Below are 22115 nucleotides of genomic sequence, written 5' to 3'. Positions count from 1 at the left end.
ATGATCTACTCTAAGACTAGTACGAAATCTTATCCTAGATATTCAAGTGATAAGTATCAATATGAGCCAGAAACTTCATGCCAAAGATTGCACCCATCTTTTTGTTCAAATTATGCAGGAGGTCATGTTGTTCAAATTATTGTTACATAGCTTTACATAATAAGATTCACAAACCAATTAGCAAAATCTCCAAAGAGATCAAATCTAAATGCCTAGGTAGCAAATTAACCTTGACTTTAAAGAACAAAATCAAATGTCTAGGTAGCAAACTTTGTCTCTAAAGAACAGGTCTAAATGCCTAAGTACTGAACCTTGGCTGTGAAGAACAAATTCCTAGGCAGTGAACCTTGGCTATGAAGAGCAAATTTAAATGCCTAGGTAGCGAAATTGGCTTCAAGAACTAAATTAAATGCTCAAGTAGTGAACCTAGGCTGTAAAGTACAAACCTAAACTCCTAGGTTGGGAACCTTTTTTTATTCATGCCAATTTGTTGTAAAAGTAGAAAAGTTGATATCAATTTGTTGTTATAGTTGAAGCCTTATTACCAATTTGATGTAGAGAGTGGCCTTTAGATAGCATTCCCACACAAAATTAAATGCGGAATATGGGTTTTAGAAAGATGTCCTAAACAAATAATTAATATGAAACAAAAATAGGAAAGAAAAAATAGAAACGAACACATATAAGAGAGAATACCAAGAATTTATGTGGTTTGTCATTTGACCTAGGTCCATAGATGGTGATAAGAAGAAATTTCATAAGTAAAAACAAATCTCTAAGTTTAGCATATATTATAAAGCTTTCAGCTAGATAAATTCTCTATAACTTATTAAATTTCCACTAGTCAGTAAACTAGAGTCTGTATTGACAGGTTTGAGATCTTAAAATAAAATTCATTATTCTTATAATAAAATCTCAATAGCTGTAAAACTTGATTCTAAATTTAAGCCCCATGATTAGTATTTTAACCCTCCGCAATCAACATATATGACTTACTACAGATTTTTAATCAACATTAATACAGACACTGTCTAAGTGACAGATTTGACACAATTAAATAGTAAATGATCATATTTTCATGTGCGGAATTTTATACCTACAGTGGACATGTTAAAATATATTAATAGGCAGCTAATTAACCATTTTAATCATCATGGCTTACAATAAAAATTCCAGAAGCAACCATAATAAACAGTCATCCTAATTTGTCTACTTCTTAATCACATAAAATCATAAACTAGCAAGAACCCTAGTCCAACTTAACCAAACTAACACCAATAATTTAATAACTCATCATATACAGCATAAATCATGATAGTTTTAACAAGTTATCAAACAAGAACTCCAACATGCAACCTACCAACGACAACCACCAATTAATCCATGCAATAGTTACATCCAACAATGATGAATTTCTATTAATATAACTAGACAAGACAACATAGACCACTTAAAACGTTTAAATTAAAATAAATTACCTGTCTTTCACGCTCTCGAGCTCGTTCCAAATACTCTTCCCGATCAAAATTCCTTCTAAATGTGTTATCAACCCCAACAATCTACACCAACAATCCCAAACGACAATTAATCGAGCCAGTTAAGTTATTTTATTTCAAAGATGAAATTTGAAAAATTTCATAATTTTTAAAAACTTACCGTTGGGGAGATTAAGAGGGGTCTGAGTGAGATTGAGAGAGAGGTTGTTTTGTTCTTGCAAGAAAACAACAAAATACCAAAATCCCATGAAGCTTGTCCCTCAAAAAGTCCATTTAAACCCAAAATTGAAACCCTAGATCGAAAATCAAAACCGTAAACCTAAAATCGAAACCCTAAACCAAAAATGGGAACCCTAAAACACAAATCAAAACAAACAATTTAAAAAACTTATTGTTAGTCGGCCTTGTGAGTGTGTCTTTAGAGAGAGAGAGAGAGAGAGAGAGAGAGAGAGAGAGAGAGAGAGAGAGAGAGAGAGAGAGAGACCCAAGGCTTTGACGGCGCCGATTCTTCTCTATTGACAAATGCCTGTAAACCTAACTCAAAATTAGTGAATCAAACCCTAAATATATTATTGCATACAGAGACAATGCAAAGTGTGAGAGAGAGAGAGAGAGAGAGTGTGTGTGTGTGTGTGTGTGTTATCAATCGATGAGAAGGGAATGGAGAGGAGGGAAGAGCGGAGGGAGGAAGGGGATTCGGAGAGGGTGGAAGTGAGGGAAGGAAGGGAGTGTGTTAGATAGAGAGGTAGCTTGAGATCGTTCAAAGTGGTCTGAGAGTGTTCTGTGGAGTTAGGGGCTTTTTCAATTGTGTTTCGTTGAGGGATTTTTATTATTATTTTTTTATTTATACTGAAAGTTGAAGCCACGTTTAAAGAATCGCAACTCCAACCATGTAGAAGCTACATTTAATCAAACGCAACTCTATAAATGTCTAAGCTGCATAGCGTTTATTAAATGCAACTCAAGCTATACAAAAAAAAAAAAAAAAAAAAACCCCGGATGGGACTGAAGTCGCGTTTTTAAAAATGCAGCTTCAGTTCTGGGGAGCTAAACACAACCTCACCTGGGCAAAATGCGGCTTCAGTGCTGGTTTATAGCTGAGTTTAGTAAACGCGGCTATAGGACCAAGGGTGGAGCCGTGTTCTTGAAAAACACGGCTAAAAGGAAAAGCTGTAGCCGTGTATTTGAAAAATGCGGCTAAAAAACACGGCTTAAGAATGCATTTTTTGTAGTGTGAAATGATGATAGAAGATATCATGATAACAAGGGTAGCCAATCACCGATTTCAACTACATCAAAAGATCCTACTCATACACCTGCAGAAACCTACATAATTAGCCTACAAATCAGATCTACCTCATAAGAAAATGTATAATCCTAGTTGGAAGTTCAGTACTCTTACCCTACTTCCTCTTAGAATAATCAATATCAAATGAAGACAATTTTAGTTATTCGAAGCAATACTTGATACATATAGAGAAACAAGATCAGGGAACAATATAGTCAGCAAGACTTTTGAGATAATAATCGATTGCAGTTTATCATGTTAACCTCCACGTAAAGATACATTGATATCAGTTCCAGACTTTCTAGAGTCCTGCATGTGCATGGCCACCCGGTTTTCTCTTTGGAAGGATGATGAAGAAGCAAGGTTTGGTCTTGGCATGCCTGAATTTTGATGTCCATTTCCTCCCAGTCCCTCATCATCTTCAGCACCAGAAAAAGGTATCACAGCCATGGTAGTAGCTGGTGTAAAAATAGCAGGGGTGGACTCATTTTTCAGCTTCTTTGGTTTCTGCTCTTGCTGGTTGCTTGGTAGAAAACTCCCTACAACAACCTGACTTGCTCAAATAAAAGATTAGAGGTATTCCAAGCCAAGGTTCACTAAAGTAAAAAAAGTATATAACTAGTGTTTCTAAGGTTGTCATCTTGCAAACCATAACAACCTTGGTTACTTTAACTTCTGTGGTTCTTGACAGTCAGGCCTCTACATTGATGCGAGAAATTCTAAAGCCCTAGAAAAGTTTTGCAGCATCTTAAGCAAGCCTAATGCACTAGTGGTAATTCTTAAAGATGTATAGAAAGAAGAAGAACAGTGGTAAAGTTTTCTATACCTCTTAAATGAACCTGTACGTTTTTAGATCCTTGTAAATTAGATTGTTTAACCTAATTAATTAACTAAGTGAATACTTAGGTTTATTATTCAGATCTAGGTTAAAACAATAACAATCATATCATGTAAAGCAGCGGAAAATATAAAGAACACAAAAATCTAATGATCCAAGAAAACTTAACGGGTAAAAAACTTGAGAATGATTTAACCTAACTATCCTCAAGGTAAAACCAATCACTATGCATGAAAGAATTGAATTTTGTACAATAGAACTTAGACCACTAAGATCCTATTACTAGCTCGAGTAGAAAACTTACTATCATGACCACGTGACAGCTCCGAGTCTACGGACTACTTCTTTCTTTGATCTACAGCAACCACAAGTTCTCTTACTTGTGACTTTAAGACTCCACTCAAAGGTTTTGGATCTTCTTGAAAGTTCTTTATGTAGCTACTGAAACCACCATCAAGTTCTTGATGCAAATCTTGATCTTGATAGCTCTATGTGTGTGTATGAAAATAAACACCTCTCAGATCTCACAAAAGATTCAACATACAACTCAACAAAGACCTTAGAGAGCTTTTGGGTACAAAACCCTAGATCTACAAAAGAGGCACAAGTTGCACTCTAATCTCTCTCTAAAAAGCCTTGTAAATCCCTCCTAGGGTTAGCTTATGATGTCCTTTAAATACTGGAAAAAACGGATTACAATTTAGGTTTCAAACAAATAAATTATGGCATTTTTATTTTTGCTGATTTTTGCTAATCTGCGACTTTCGATCGATCGAATCTAATTTTCGATCGACCGAGTCTTGTAGAAATTGAATAGTAATTTCCTGCAATTACTTGATTCCGAGCTTAATTTAAACCAAACTTTGAGCAAATCTAAACCTAAACTAAATGTTTTAATCATGGTTTGCTAACATATACAAATTGAAGTTCTAATATATTAGTTCCTAAAGTCTTAGAAACTAACATAACCATGTTCCAATCCTAGTGAAGGCAAGTGGACAATCAACCATACGCTCCCAGTTGCTGCTTCCAAGCTAATTTAACCCACCACACCCAATTGAAACATAAACATAAAAAGGCTTACCTGCACAGGACTGGCAGCTACCAGGAGTCTAGCAACTCCACCGCCAACAACACGGCCATCAGGGCTTGCCAAAGTGACACTCATCCCACCTAACCTACTCTTTGTCCCTTGAATCTCGGTCGGCATGAAAGATCCGGACAACGAAAGTATCTCAAAACGACCCTACAAGAAAATAATAAGAAGAGACCTTAAATACATAGAACATATATTGATTTAGTACAGCCAAGAAGATTTTATTCTTTCTTTATTTTGATTTCCCAATGTACTGACAAAGTACTCATCAAGAAAAACCCATTCTCTATTTCTTAAAAGAACTTCGAAGGGGTAGGATTCGTCGATTGTGAGGGTTAATCAATGTTTATCGGCTCCTTATTTCATTGGCTGTCAGTAGATGCAGAAAGACCAAGTGATATTGTAGATTTCATAGACTGCATTTTTCATAGTTTTGTTGGTCTTTCAGAGCGTATACACCCAGAAACACCCCATATTGAAGACCTGCTGTACTTCATTTTTTTAAGACAAATTATTCTTTTCCTATCAAATTATAGGTGTTTGTGCATGTGTGTGTATGCCTATATATATAATCTATTTCTGATCTACCTCTCAAATATGCTCCAGTTAATTCTACAAGCCCCACACTAATTCCTCAGGTCTCCTGTATATATGGGAAGAAGATATAAAGGCATGCAAAACATAAGTATACAACATGTAGAAAGTTGGCAACTTTTTTTTAATTCCTTATAAGATCAAACCAGTTTACAAAACTCCCATTTCTCTGAGGTCTTGAGAGGTGATTGGCAGGTGATATCCCCCCAAAACTCACCTCTTTTGTGTGGAGAGGCTGATTCCAGCAAACCCACATCATTTTTGAATCCTCTGTCAAATAAAATAAGGGCTAAACACCTAACTCTCCTAGAAGAAGGATCTCAGGCATTTAATATATGCATCCCCTCTTACAAACGTGTGGACCCAGTCGTGAAATGGGGGATGCATATATTGGATACAAAAGACAATTATTGTCTCTCTCAAGACCCTGCAGAAGCAAGAGCTTAATGCATTGTGTACAACCTTCTCTTTTCTTTTTTTCACTTCCCAACCATTTCTAGGACCCAACTTCCTATTGGGTTTTCAGATGATGAAATTCTTTAAAATCAATTTCTATATGACATGGCACTAGAACATCTATTTCTGTCAAACAACCAAAATCTTTTGACCTTTGGTTTGTTTGTTTGTTTTTTTTTAAAAATTAAATTTTATGGTCTATCACTTGTTCAGTTACAATTTGGGTTTTGTTCAATCTCCAATCAAGATTCTGAAACCTAGTTCCGAGCAACTTTTGTCCTCATTACAGTTATAGTTGAGGTGCATGCAACATAAAAGAGACATATACATCAACTTCTAAACACACCTGCATGACATGGGATTTGATTGGTTTTTGAAGTAGAAGTTCAAAAAATCTCTTAAACAACGAATGTAAATCAATCTCCACCACTATTTTTAAGATACAAATTAAAAAAGAAAGCACATTGGAATAAATTAAATAGATTGGAGGATAACATAGAATGATCCAAGGATTTGAGTTTACATACAAACTCTTATAGTGGATAATATTCATATTCATATTCCATAGTTTACTAATCAAACTAATAGTATGCTTGTGCGATGCACAGATTAATTTTAATTTCACATGTAGAGAAAGTGCTAAGCAATTACCAGTAAAGTATAATTCAAGAAAAAGATGATCATGATAAGTTTGAGAATAGTCAAGTTGATAAGGAAAACTTTCGGCATATTGGAAATTAACTAACATTTCTTGTAGGGTATATATTGGTATCTTTACGGCATAAAACCTCAGTCTATAAGCTATAACAATCAATTAAACAGCTCATCCGACTTTCGTTTTGTAAAGTTTAAACCAGAGTCAAGCATATGCATGGTAAGTGTCGATTGCCTTTGACATTTCCATGGAGTTTGGTACTACCTGCATTCTTTTTTGTTGGTTCTATTTAGGAAATCCAAATTTTTATGGGGACATCATTTTAATGCATTGTCTTTTAAACAAAAAAGTATATATCTTATTTTGAAATGATAGAGACGTATGATCCTTCATTGTCAATGGTTAATCAAGTGAAAAATACTACAATGATCTCCCTTGAGGTTTAATAATCTACAAGACTTGGCCCTGGGTTTGATAAACGATGATGATTTCCCACACTTTTAAGTGATTTCCCCTGACACTAAACTTATTTGCTGATTTCATGCTAAAAATGACCTTTTTTATACCCCAAGTATGCCCTTCTTTTATTTAGCCAGACTCTGGAAGGACAAATATTCCTTTTTGTCAAGTGAAATGGAATGAAAAGAAAGTGTCAGTTTTAACTTTGGATTTTAAAATCTTTCTTTAAGAAGGTATAGTTCTCATAAAATGTGGTGTTATCAGAAAATAACATTACCTATAAGCATTGTCTACCCTTCCACTATGACCAAGGAGGTTGTGTCCTGGATTAAGAGGAAAGTTGTTATGAATTCCCTAGAAAGTTTATTGTAGATTTAATCATGCTCATAAATTTGGGTGACCAAGATTAGGACTCAAATGCCTTCTCCCCTGCCTCTTCAGTGGAGGTCACATATCAATCAACACATGACATTTTGAATCTCACACAAGTTCTATTATTGTCCTCTCTAGAACACTTTCTATCATTTATAGCTGATTTAACATGGGCAAGTGCTTGCACACATGCATGCATTTTCAGATTTGACCTCAAATAGAAAATAGCAAGTATTTGCAAAATCATAATCAGGCCCCAGTTCAAACAATGCATCTGAGATGATTTATAACACCCCCCCCCCCCCCCCCCCCCCTTTTTTTTTCCCTCTGATCAGGTATGTGAAGCAACAGCACTTGGTTGACGTAACCGAGATCTATAGCCAGCTGAGATTGGAGAAAAAGCTGCGCTTTTTAAAGCTTGCCTACCTACTATTCCTATTCTTCGTTTCTCTGTTCTGGTATTCTGATAATAGACATTCTTATACCCTTGATAAATTGCCGTTTACACTTTTAGAGCAACTTTGGTGAGATGTGTTCCCTATCATGTACAATCTCTTTTAGGATGATTTGGAGTATTGCAGATGAACCTGAGTAATCTGGAATTATTGCATCTGACAAGCATGCTGCTGTAAGTTTATAGTACTTCTAGATTACCGTTTAGCACAGGTCATATGTAAGCAACATAAAGTTATAGATGATGATTTTTTTTTTTTTTTTATTTTTTTTTTTAGCATGTTAAAGCAATTCAATTTTTCTTGAGGAGTCACTTGGAAAAGGGAACTTAAAAAAAATGGATTTTAAGTGACACCTGCTCCCAATGGGTTTTGAACTCCCAATCTCCCTTCACCCATTCTCATGGGGGAAGGAAGTGCCATTTGAGCTAGAGCTCATTGGCTGTAAAAGGATTATTACATCATGATCATGTCATAACATGTATTGTGTCTGATACTTGTATTGAAGTATGGATGAACTCTTCCTCCCGAACTTTATTTTGTACTTATAATTTGAGAAATTAATAAATATCTGACAAATGATAGTTATCAATTACATGTTCCTCACAATTCTCTCCTTTCTTTTTTAACTTTGTTAGGTTCTAAAGTCTTAGGATTTTATGTATTTAGAACTCTAATTTGTATTGTTGGCAAACCATGATCAAAACAATGTGTTTAGAAGTGTTTTAGTCTAGCTCAAAGTTGTTCTTTTATGTAAAGTTGGAATCGAGTTAAAGCAGGAAAGTATTATGCCTTTCGGCCTGGCTCGATCGATTGATCGAAAGACAAACTCGATCGATCGAAGCTCGGGCAGAATGATTTTCTGCAGAATTTTCCAACTCAGCCCTAAGTGTTTTAAAAATGTTTTTAGGGTTTCTTTTTTGTCCTAAGTATAAAAGGCAAACCCTAGCCACGTTTTAGTGTTGCTTATAATTGCGGTTTGTGTAAATCTCTTGTGAGATCTAGAGGAGTTTTCCTTTACACAAACTTAGGGTTTTCAAGGAGAAGATTTATTTACGCCTTAATGATCAATTCAGTTGCTGTCATTGAAGGTTAAAGAAAATACAAGCGGGTGTGCTTGTATCTAGTGGTGAATCCAAGAAAGAAGGAGTCTGTGGATTCGGAGTTTGCACGTGGTCATGTCAGTAAGTTCTACTGGTTGGTAACAATAAGAAGTCGAGCGTGGGGGCTTATAAGTCTTATTGTATGAACTTCGATTCTTTCAAAATAGTGGATTCAAGTTTACCTTGAGGATAGTTAGGTCAAATCCTCCTCAGGTTTTTACCGGTTTGGTTTCCTAGGTGATCATATCTTGTATTATTTATTTTCCGCTGCTTTGCATGATTTGATCTTGTTATTGTGGTAACCTAGACTTGTTTAATTGGACTAAGTAACAACTTGGCTAATTACCTAGGTTAAATCAATTGTTTAAGGGGTCTAAAAACCATTAAACTTAAAAAAAAAAAAAAAAAAAATCTCTCCTTTCTTTTTAAATCAAAATTGGTCCATGTTACATTCAAAGCTTCCCCTTGATTCATGTAGTATCAAATTCATGCATTGCCTCTTTTCCCTCATGAGTCTGATTTACTCTTTCTGGTTAATGCCAGGTACTTTCGATGGATTACACTAGCCAAAAAGAAAAAGGAAAAAAAAAGGGGGGGGGGGGGAGGGGATGGGGGGGAATTTAGATACAGTTTTTTCTGGGATAATTTTCGGGAAGTCTGTAAATTTGGCCGGAATTCGGCAACTTATATTGTTGGTAGTGCCATTGATGCTCCACTTCTTCTATGCATTGCAGGCATTCTTTTTATTGTTGTATTAAGTTTTACATTGATACAAGGCATGAAGTAACAAAAGTTATGGAGGTCGCCCATTGTGCTTTTCCAAGTGATACATGCAACAGTTAAATAGAAATGATGATCTTTTAATTCGCTAGTATAAGTTTGGCTTTGGCATAGAATTACTTATCGTGGAAACTTAGAATTACTTATCTTGGAAACTTTGTTTATATATATCTTACCAAGACACGAATGATTTGATGTCTTCCAGGCCGAATTTCCATATTGTTAATGTTTGTTTTGTTTGTATGTTGGGGATGGCTTCTCTGTGCATGGATTTATTCAAGAACAAATAACTAGAATCCAAATAATTATTAGGGTGGACCCTTTAATGCATCGCTTGAGATTTTTTGGTGAACTATAGACTAATAAGAAAGTCGTAACAAGCATGTTTCCCATGTAAGATTGCTAAAATTAATTTTGTATAGCTGAGGCAACAAAACTGATGCTCAATGTGTCAATTTTGGAATTAATAAAACATGGTTAAGGATTATATTGTGGAGGAAACACTGTATCAGCTAAAATGTGTTCGCATTGACTGAGGATATTAGTGTTTATTAGAGGCTTACATAACTGGTAGATAGATTGAGTTGACAAGTCCATACATATTAATTTGCTATTTCAGGAAGTTAATATCTACTAACTTGTGTAGATAGATTCATACATACACGTATGTGTATATATATACTTTAGAGAATCTATGTATATTATGGAAAATACTGACAGAAACAAGCCAACAGCATACGAGAACACTAGGAAAGTAAGCTTTGTGAGCAACTATAAATTTAAAGACAATAAATTTCACAATATTTTTCATAATTGTTAAGGTGATATGTTATAATTGGTATATAATAAAAGTGAAAGCAGTGGCGATGAAAGTAAGCTTTGTGAGTAGCAATAAATCTATGACAACAAATTTTATAATATTTTTCATAATTGCTAAGGTGATTGGTTATGAATGGTGTATAATAAAAATGAAAATAGTGATGATTCGAATGAAAGTAACGTTGCACTAATCAATCTACCACCTCAACAAATTGTTCCTATGAATGGTGTATAATAAAAATGAAAATAGTGATGATTTGAATGAAAGTAACATTGCACTCATCAATCTACCACCTCAACAAATTGTGAGATTTGTTGCTGATGCATGTAATGGTCACAAGTGACATAATAACATGTATTGACTGATACTGACATGTATTGACTCAAGCGTGAACTGAAGGCACTAATTCAAGAATTCTTCTTTTAAGTCTCTACTCTTAATGTGGGTAGGCAGGGTCCAACCCACATGGACTTAACCCAAGTCTATGCGGGCGGTGGAACATGTGTCTAGACTATATTAAATTCCAACTACTATGATCGTTGTTGTGATTGTTCCATTAACGTTATCACGAAAGGAGAGACTATCCTATAACTATGACAACAAAACTCATAACACAAACATTAATGAAACAAATTAAGCAATTCAATTCTTAAAATTTCACATAAATTTTAACAAAAAAGTTTGATATAACTAAAACAAACAGCAAAAGAAAAACTTTAATCTTAAAAAAAAAAGGAGTGAAACATGTCACCTTTGTGACAATACCACTATCGTGACCACATCTTCAAAATCACAACCAAGTAATGTGAAAAATTTAAAGTACAATCACGGAAAATTTTAAATTTCACGATCAAGGAAACCAAATAACCAAATCTGAATCTATGGAACTAAAATAATAATAAAAGAGTTTGGTTGGGATGATGAAAAAGTGAGGGAATAGAAAATATTGTGAAAATAGAAAATATTTTAGTTTTCCACTATGTGTATTTGATAGAAAGGATGGGAGAGTGGAAGAATTGAAATTAAATTTTTAGTATGCTTATTATAGTCTAAAATATTGAGGTAATAGGGGTAACAATGTCTTTTGCATCTGTCACACATTTTCCTCCCCATTTTTCTTCCAATTTTGGAGGATACACATCATTTTCCATCCACCCAAATTTCCAACTAAATGATAAAAACTCTAATTTAATTTTTCTTTCTTATTTTTCCATCCTTCAACTTTTTCTCCCGTCCAAATCAACCATTAAAGATTGAGAGAAAGATTAGATAATAAGTTGATAGAAGAATTAATAAATCATAGAAATAGAAATCTCAATTGACACTATTAAAACGAACCAAATGATGTTGGACTTTTTTTTTTGTTGAGAATACTAAGTATTTTAACACACACACGGAGAAAGGGGAGAAAATTTTAAAGAAACTGACAATAACGTATACCAAAATGATGTTGGACTTTAACATAACAAATTTAGAGAGAAAAAAAGTAATAATAAAGTAGTCTCTAGATATAGAGCATAAATGTTGTTATCAAATGATGTTATGAAAAACAAAAATTATTGCTTAAAAATAATTTGTGACATGGCACTTTGAGGATCATGTATTTTTAATCCTCCCAAAAGGAAAAACTATGTGATAGAAGCTCAAGCTATTGCTAGGAATTTTTCCAATGGTTAATGAATCTTAAGTGACGAGTTAGTATTTTAGTATGAAAAACATTGGCCATTGATGAATGATGAGAAGAGAAAGTCATTATGGATTATAATGTTTTAGGCATAGTTGTAGTATCAAACAAATTATTTAATACTAAACAGGGCCAACCTATGAACCTGACCTGATGAAAAAAAAAAAACAATGTAAATCTTAAGATTTGAAATTAATTTTAATAAAAATTTAAATAAACTAAAACAAACAACAAAAGACAAACTGTTATCTTTTAAAATGGAAGAGAAACATGTCACCTTTGTGACAAATTATCAACTCATCTAACCTTTCTCTAAATCTTTTCATCTTCTCTTTTATCAATATTTAAGTTCCAAAGCATCATATATATTTAGTTATTTGGTTTTTCGATGGTAAAAATTTCTGGGACTGGACTTTTCGTGATGCTTAGTTGTGGTCTTGAAGATGCTGTCATGATAGTGGTATTGTCACTTGATATATAGAGGAAGATTTGAGAGGTGTTAGAAATAGAAAGCTTAATCGATACTATTCAAACGAGCCTAATGACTTTGGACTTTAACGTAGCAAAGTGCTTTTAACAAAGTGGTCTTTAGATATCTATTGATGTTAGGATAAAAAATAAAGAATAAAAAGTCTTTTTCTTTTTCTTTTTTTTTGCTTAGAAATAAGTTGTGACAAGGCTCTAATTTGGAGATCATCTATTTTTAATCCTATCAAAAGAGAAGTTGTATGATGGAAGCTTAGGCTACTGTTATAAGTTTCACATGATTTGTGAGTGATAGAATTATGTGGTTAAATGATTAAATTTATTATCTCCTAATAATTTAAAATTTTGAAATAATTAGTAATTTAACATTGTATTAGAACGAATCTTGAGTTCTCAATCTACACTATATGCCATTTAAAATCTTATGTGTCGAGCTTTACCTATTAAAAAAGAGTTTAAATCTACACGAGGAAGAGTTATTTAATACCAAATGAAGGATAAAGGATGTTGGGCTTTGTGGAGCCTAGTTTTGTTTTATCCGGTTCGACGACCTGACCCGACCTGAATAATATTACGTGGTTTTTAATGGGAGATTTATTGAGGCTTAGCCCATTGTGGAACCGACTTTGGTGATTAGGGTTTTATAGGGTTGTTGCCATGTTTTTAAATTGTGAAAAATATTGTAGCCGCATGTTGAATTTTCTTTTTCCCTGATAATAGTGAAATCTCTACAACTTTGTGGACGTAGACAAATTGCCAAACCACGTAAATATTGTCTTGTGCATTTGATTGCTTTCTTTGACATGTGTTTTCTCTATTTTTTTTGTTTCTCACATGTTGAGATTTTAGTTAAATTCCCTACAACTGGTATCAGAGCTTAGGGTTAGGTTTGAGTGGGAGCAATGGTAGAGGAAACAGGAAAAGCGTCTGGAATAGAAAAGTTTGATAGCATAGACTTTGCATATTGGAGGATGTAGATTGAAGATTATCTCTATGGGAGAAAATTGCATCTGCCTCTTTTGGGGACGAAACCTAAGAGTATGAAGGCTGAGGAATGGGCGTTTCTTGACAGACAGGTTCTAGGAGTTATTAGGTTAACTCTGTCTAAGTCTGTTACACACAATGTTGTAAAGAAGAAGACCACAGCAGATCTGATGAAGGTTTTGTCCGGTATGTATGAAAAGTCATCCGCAAATAACAAGGTGCATCTGATGAAGAAATTGTTAAATTTGAAGATGACAGAGAATGCATCAGTAGCACAACATCTGAATAAATTTAATACTATCACAAATCAATTGTCATCTGTAGAAATTGATTTTGATGATGAGATTCGTGCTCTGATCGTCTTGGCTTCTTTGCCAAACAGTTGGGAGGCAATGAGGATGGCAGTAAGCAATTCTACAGGAAAGGAAAAGTTTAAGTACAATGATATACGAGATTTAATTCTGGTTGAGGAGATTCGTCGAAGAGATGCAGGCGAAACCTCAGGATCTGGTTCTGTCCTAAACCTTGAGACAAGAGGCAGAGATAATGACAGAAATTCAAATCAAGGCAGATCAAAATCCAGAAATTCTAATTGGAACAAAAGTAAATTTAGATCAAGCCAATAAGTATAATGTTAGAATTGTGGGAAAATAGGTCACTTTAGGAAGCAATGCAAAAGTCCTAAGAAGAAGAATGAAGATGATTCTACTAATGTTGTAACAGAAGAGGTATAGGATGCATTACTTCTTGCAGTAGACAGTCCACTTGATGATTGAATTTTGGATTTAGGAGTTTCGTTTCATACCACTCCACACCGAGAAATCATACAAAATTATGTTGCAGGTAATTTTGGTAAGGTATATTTGGTTGATGGTTCAGCCTTGGATGTTGTAGGTATGGGAGACGTTCGGATATTGTTGCCCAATGGATCTGTTTGGTTACTGGAGAAGGTTCGACATATTCCTGACCTGAGGAGGAATCTAATTTCTGTTGGACAACTTGACGATGAAGGACATGCAATACTATTTGTTGGTGGTACTTGGAAGGTTACAAAGGGAGTTAGGGTATTGGCTTGTGGAAAGAAGACTGGTATTCTGTATATGACCTCATGTCCAAGAGACACAATTGCAGTTGCTGATGCAAGTATTGATACAAGCCTATGACACCGCAGACTTGGTCACATAGGTGAGAAAGGGATGAAGATGTTACTGTTAAAAGGAAAACTACCAGAATTGAAGTCTATTGATTTTGACATGTGTGAAAGTTGCATCTTAGGAAAGCAGAAAAAGGTGAGCTTCTTGAAAACTGGCAGGACACCGAAGGTTGAAAAATTGGAATTAGTACACACTGATTTGTGGGGGCCTTCTCCAGTTGCATCCCTTGGAGGTTCAAGGTACTATATCACCTTTATTGATGACTCAAGCAGAAAGGTATGGGTTTATTTTCTGAAAAATAAATCTGATGTATTTAAAACTTTTAAGAAGTGGAAGGCCATGGTTGAGACAAAAACAGGTTTGAAAGCAAAATGTTTGAGGTCAGATGGAGGTTTTAGTGAGTATTGTGCTGCACATGAAATTAGGATGGAGAAGACCATTCCTGGGACACCACAGCAGAATGGTGTGGCTGAGCGCATGAATAGAACTCTCAATGAGCGTGCTAAAGGTATGAGGTTGCATGCTGGACTACCAAAAACTTTTTGGACTGATGTTGTTAGCACTGCAGCTTACCTGATAAACCGAGGACCATCAGTTCATATGGAGTTCAGACTTCCTGAGGAGGTTTGGAGCGGTAAAAAGGTAAAGTTTTCACATTTAAAAGTTTTTGGTTGTGTTTTTTATGTTCATATTGATTCTAATGCTCGTAGTAAATTTGATGCAAAGTCTAAAATATGTTTTTTCATTGGCTATAGTGATGAGAAATTTGGCTATAAGTTTTGGAATGAATAAAACAGGAAAATCATCAGAAGCAGAAATGTAATATTTAATGAACAGGTTATGTACAAAGACAGGTTAACTGTAGTGTTAGATGTTACAGAGATAGATAAAAAGAAATCTGAATTTGTCAACTTAGATGAATTGACTGAAAGTACTGTCCAGAAAAGGGGTGAAGGAGATAAGGAGAATATAAATTCACAGGTAGATCTGAGTACACCTGTAGCTGAAGTTCACAGATCTTCCAGGAACATTAGACCTCCACAGCATTATTCACCTGTTTTAAATTATCTCCTGTTGACTGATGGTGGTGAGTCAGAGTGTTATGATGAAGCCATGCAAGATGAGAATTCAAACAAGTGGGAGTTAGCCATGAAGGATGAGATGGATTTCTTGTTGGGGAATCAGATATGAGAATTGACTGAATTGCTAGTAGGAAAGAAGGCTTTGCACAACAAGTGGGTATACAAAATAAAAAATGAGCATGATGGTAGCAAACGTTACAAGGCCAGATTAGTTGTTAAAGGGTTCCAACAGAAGGAAGGCATTGACTACACAGAAATATTTTCTCCAGTTGTGAAGATGTCAACAATCAGAATGGTACTGGGAATGGTGGTTGCAGAAAAATTACATCTTGAGCAGTTAGATACGAAGACAGCATTCCTTCATGGTGACTTGGAAGAAGACCTTTACATGAGTCAACCAGAAGGGTTCATTGTTTAGGGACAAGAGAATCTAATTTGCAAACTAAGAAAGAGCTTGTATGGCCTAAAACAAACTCCTAAACAGTGGTACAAGAAATTTGACAGTTTTATACATAGAATTGGGTTCAAGAGATGTGAAACTGATTACTGTTGCTATGTTAAATTTTTTGACAATTCTTACATCATATTACTGTTGTATGTGGATGATATGCTTATTGCAGGGTCTAGCATTGAAAAGATTAATAATCTAAAGAAGCAGTTGTCCAAATAGTTTGCAATGAAGGATTTGGGAGCTGCAAAGCAAATCCTTGGTATGAGAATCATTAGAGACAAGGCTAATGGTACATTGAAACTTTCACAGTCAGAGTATGTAAAGAAGGTTCTCAGCAGGTTCAACATGAATGAAGCTAAATCAGTGAGCACACTCTTGGGTAGTCATTTCAAACTAAGAAAAGAACAGTCACCGAAGACAGAAGAAGAAATGGTCCATATGAGCAAGTTGCCCTATGCCTCAACTATTGGCAGCTTGATGTATGCTATGGTATGTACAAGGCCAGACATTGCACATGTAGTGGGAGTTGTGAGCAGATTCTTGAGTAGGCCTGGAAAGCAACATTGGGAGGCAGTCAAGTGGATTCTGAGATATCTGAAGGGTTCATCTGATACATGTCTTTGCTTCACAAGTGCAAGTTTGAAACTGCAGAGTTATGTAGATGCTGATTTTACTGGTGATATTGATAGTAGAAAGAGTACTACTGGGTTTGTTTTTACTCTGGGTGGTACAACTATATCATGGGCTTTAAATCTACAGAAGATTGTTACTTTGTCTACTACAGAAGCTGAGTATGTTGTAGCAACTGAAGCTGGAAAGGAGATGATTTGGCTACATGGTTTCTTAGATGAATTGGGTAAGAAGCAGGAGATGGGCATTGTACACAGTGACAGTCAAAGTGCATTTTTCTTGCCAAAAATTCAGCTTTTCATTCAAAGTCGAAGCATATATAGACAAAATGCCACTTTATCCGTTACCTTGTTGAAGATAAGTTGGTAATACTTGAGAAGATTTGTGGATTTAAGAACCCGATAGACATGTTGACTAAGGGTGTCACTATTCAGAAGCTGAAACTGTGTGCAGCTTCACTTGACCTTCTAGCTTGAGGATAGGAGGATGAGTTGCAGGGATGAGGGGATTGTGTGTTTGGAGGATTGCAGTTGATGTTGGTGATTGAACTAGTCTCCAAGTGGGAGATTTGTTGGGTTTTGTGGAGCCTAGTTTTGTTTGATTTAGTTTGACGACCCGACCCGATCCGATCCCGAATAATATTGCATGGTTTTTAATGGGAGATTTATTAAGGCTTAGTCCATGGAGTGGAAACTTGGGCCAATAGGCCTAAGCTAGAGTGCTCATGGATAAGTCTCATGGGGGTCCGGGGGCAGTGCCCTTGAGAAATTTTTTTTTGGCTCGTTTAGCCCATTGTGGAACCAACTTTGGTGATTAGGGTTTTATAGGGTTGTTGCTGTGTCTTTAAGTTGTGAAAAATATTGTAGCCGCACCTTGAATTTTCTTTTTCCCTGATAATAGTGAAATCTCTGCAACTCCGTAGACGTAGGCAAATTGCCAAACCACGTAAATATTGTCTTGTGCATTTAATTGCTTTCTTTGATGTGTGTTTTCTCTATTTTTTTTTTTTGTTTCTCACATGTTGGGATTTCAGTTAAATTCCCTACAAAGGAAACCGATGGAGAAATTTGCATGAAGTTGGCTATTCAGTCTTTTATTTATTTTTGCTAATGTGCAGTAGTGAGAAGCCAACTGGTTGTTGGACTGACTTGTGGTGTGTTCCGGCGAAGCGCCAAGTTATGACTCTTCATTTGGATTATTTGTGCTCAAGTGTGAACTTAAAAGACACATTGCAAAGTATTAGAGTTGATTAGGACACAATCGGATTGGTAAGAAAATGTTCAGCAAATTACATGAAAAAAAAAACGTACGGCACTTGCGCATATATATATATAGAAAAATGAGAAATTTTAGTGGAAAAGTCAACAGCTAGAACATGTACGAAAGGCATCTACAGTATGTACGGAATATTAACAAGTGACATGCATGCATGTTTTGACTATTCTCTCACTTTCTCAGACACGATCAATCTCAAAGGCCCCAGTTCAATCGACCATTCATTTTTTTCATTAATTATTATCTAATCAATTTGAACATAATGAGTAATGACAAACATTATTGGAAAGTTCATCTTGTTATAAACTCTGTATTCTAGAAAGGTTCGATTGGGAAAAAAGGGGAAAAGAAAAGAAAAGAAAGAAAAAAAAATTAGCAAGTTGCGAGGTGATGATAGTTAAGTTCGTGAATAAATTAATCAAGGTGATATAGTTGGAATTGGAAACTAACTTTTCTTTGGAAAATTGAAAGAAATTGCTAAGCAATTACCAGTAAAGTATAATTCAAGAGAAAGATGATAAGTTTGAGAATAGTCAAGATGATAAGGAAAACTTTCGGCATATTGGAAATAAACTAACATTTCTTGTGGGGTATATATTGGTATCTTTGCGGCATAAAACCTCAGTCTATAAGCCTGTAACAATCAATTAAACAGTTCCATCTGGCTTTCGTTTTGTAAAGTTTAAACTAGAGTCAAGCATATACATGGTATGTGTCGATTGCTATTTGCTAGCTAGAGGTGTTTAGTCTTCTACCACGTGATCAATGCATAGTCAGAGATAATTAAAGATGTACACTTTCAACAAAATAATTGAAGCAACTTGCACTTTTAGGTGAAGAGCACTACCAATGGCTAAATCAAACTCAAAGATTCCACCATCTGATGAGACTAATGTATAAAACCATCTCTTTCATATTAATTTGATGGTCCCACAACCTACAATGATAGGTTTAAGATCACTTCAAAAAAAAAAAAATGATAGGTTTAAGATTTTTTTTTTTTTTTTAAGTAGTAGTTAAAAATTTTTAAATTATACAAAATTTAATAAAAAAAGAACTTTAAAAATCAACATTAAAAAAAAAAAAAAAAAACCACACACACATATACAAATATATGAAATTTTAGTATCTTACGATTTCTTTTTACAAGTTTTCATATTTTAAAACTGTTGTATAAGAGGTTCACTATCAAAGTTGATACTGCAAAACTAAGAAGAGTATAAATGTCGGCATTATTGGGAAAAACTTATGGCCACAATATCTCTCTTGGTATACCTTTTTTTTAAAAATAAAAATGAGAAATGAAATTAAATATTATTTTATGAAATGAGTTAAATGAGTTACCAATCTAAATGATTGAAGATTTTTATTTATTTTTAATGGGATTTTTGTTGAATATTTTGTTCATTTATTAATATTTTGACCTAATCTTATTATTGTTTGGACTAAGGATTATATTTGGAGCTAAGATTATTTTTAGAATAGTGCTAATTTGGTTTCTTTTTTCTCCTGGAAGTTCATATATTCTTGTCATACTTGAAACTTCCATCTTATTAGCATTGGTAGAGCTAGGAAATATTTTTCAGGGGGGCCAAGGTAAACACAATAAAGTTCTTATTTATAAAAAAATGACTAAAAAAATCTTAATTTCACAAAATAACTATAGCTTAAAAAGGTTGCTTTTACACTCTTTCATGGCACTAAAATCACTTATAATTGATGCTAAACTAAATTGGTGCAAACAACATGAGAGGTCATTTTTGCATCAATTGTAGATCTTTTCCCCATAAGTTATTACAGAATATGAAATCCTAAATATTAAATTTTATAACCTCAATACCTCAAATTGATAGAATAAACAAGTTTATAACGATTATTTAATTTAATTATCCAAGCCACTAATATCAATTAAACAAACAACTACCAAATTACTATTATCAAATTATAATAAATTTAATTTAAGTACTAAACTACTCAGTCATGCTAAGGACCTACAACTGCATTACTCTATTCTAGTCCTAGACCCATAGTTATTTAGTTTTTAGGACTGAAATTGTTGTATATATTTTTTGTCAAAAATATTAGGCGGGGCCACGGTGATTAATTTCTTCCTATTTTTATTTTATATTTCATTTTAGTACTATTATTTAAAGATCTTCCAAACTCAAGGGGGCCGGGCCCTTTGGCTCTGCCTGTGCTTATTAGTGATAAGTACCCTACTGGTATAGTTTAATTCTTTGGTTGGCTGCCCCCTTAGACACATTATGTAATACTAGGACCCCACTCCTTATTTACAACTATCATATGTGACATATTGTGACTAACTCTTTGTCACTTTTATATTGACCCACAATTTTTTCTCTACTACTTACAGTTTAACACATTAAAGTTGTGACACAAAAGGGTATGATCTAGATTTTTTTTTCTAAATACATTAGCATAGAAAAAGTTTCTCTCCAAATTAGTCTGGAGAGAAATCATTCAAACTCCTCTTATATCATTTTATTGAATGTGAATTTTGAAAATATAATTGTTAAATTGTATGTTCTTATTATATCATCTATGCTTGCAAAATTTCAAGAAGATCAAAGATCCATATAACTATGTTATCAATTAAATGTTTAAATTTCATGTTTTTGTGATTTAAAATTTATGCATAAAAAATGAGTTCATTAATTAAATAGTAAATAACATCCAATTTTAATAAAATTTTACATGCGTGTTAAGAACATACAAAACATGCAATCCAGCTATTAGAATATCAAATTCATTTGAACCACCCCCCCCCCCCCCCCCCCCCCCCCCCCCAAACAAAAAAAAAAAAAAAACTGGCCCACTTGCTTCACTTACAAACAAATGGAATAAGACAGGTACATCTGGCCTGAAATGATGTCTAGAGTGACCAAAACATTGTACTTTTTCAAGAATACTAGGGCATCCCCTACGAAAGGAAAAACAAAAAGAGTCAAAAGAGACAAACATTTATGTTCAAAGTAGGAAGAGTGTACAATCTTGAGTGATCCCTTCAGGCATGAGTAGTCAAAGTGACAAGTGATTCGATCACGTAAATTTCTTTTGCTATTTCCCTGGATCGAAAACATCATGTTACATGCAACTATGCAAGTTCCATTGATCTGTTGTATTTGTATGGTAATCAGGATCAGAACTCTATTATTTATTCCTAACTTGCCGTCAAGGTTCGGAAAGGAAAAAAGAAAAAAGATGTTATTGTTAAAAAACAGACGACATGCTGTGTATAGTAGTTGAGGTCAAGGTTATCAAAATCAGAATCCTACGTAGGATCGTGGGAGGTAGGTAGGATCGTGAATCGTAGGATCGGATCATAGATCGTAAGATCCTTCCTATTTTCAGATTTTAAGTAAAAAGTCTATTGATAGTGACATTGTATGTTATATAATCACTTAAAATATGAACCCATCCATTAAAAAAAAATTGCATCATAAAATGTAATTTGCACACACTATATTGTTCTTATGTCATTCTAATGAAACAAAATATATTTAACTTTTAACATAATGTATCTAAAAAGTTCAGTACATATTTAATTAGCAACTAAATACCAAAATATTATCTACACATATGGAAAATGTTTTTCAAATTCTAAGCTCCAAATCCAAAATAAGTTAGGCTAGTTAGCATATAAAAACTAGCTAATTACAAATTTACAATATGTAATCCAAAAGAGAATTCTCAATCTAAGGTAAACTAGCTAATTACAAATATGAAATTCAAAAGAGAATTCTCATTCTAAGGTTCTTCTAATCTAATCACTGTTATTGTCATATCCCATTTCATCATCTAAATATTTTAGGTTTTGTTTTTGAAAATGTTAAACTTAAGTACTATAGGTTTTTTTGAGATTTTATGTTGACATAGGGGTAAATTTGGGACTTCAATTCATTATTGAGCTTCTGATAACTCGTTGGGCTTGTGGGTTTA

At 34.2% G+C, this 22115-nt stretch overlaps 1 protein-coding gene and 1 long non-coding RNA gene across 2 annotated transcripts in view; one reads left to right on the top strand and one right to left on the bottom strand.

Moving 5' to 3' along the window:
* Positions 1-4518: 4518 nt before the first annotated feature.
* LOC115958520 (AT-hook motif nuclear-localized protein 2-like) overlaps positions 4519-22115 on the bottom strand; it is a 37443-nt gene continuing 19846 nt past the window's right edge. Inside the window, exon 3 of the mRNA XM_031076931.1 lies at positions 4519-4868. Within this exon, the coding sequence (XP_030932791.1) occupies positions 4662-4868 (207 nt within the window). The 3' untranslated portion in view covers positions 4519-4661. The remainder of the gene's footprint in view (positions 4869-22115) is intronic.
* LOC115958521 lies at positions 7643-9374 on the top strand. Its single transcript, XR_004084554.1, has 3 exons — positions 7643-7712; positions 7816-7882; positions 9353-9374. It is a non-coding gene; the product is annotated as an uncharacterized LOC115958521 (long non-coding RNA).

This window comes from Quercus lobata, chromosome 8 (assembly GCF_001633185.2).
Source record: "Quercus lobata isolate SW786 chromosome 8, ValleyOak3.0 Primary Assembly, whole genome shotgun sequence".
NCBI classification, from domain to species: domain Eukaryota; kingdom Viridiplantae; phylum Streptophyta; class Magnoliopsida; order Fagales; family Fagaceae; genus Quercus; species Quercus lobata.
This window is presented reverse-complemented; position numbering and strand designations above follow the sequence as displayed.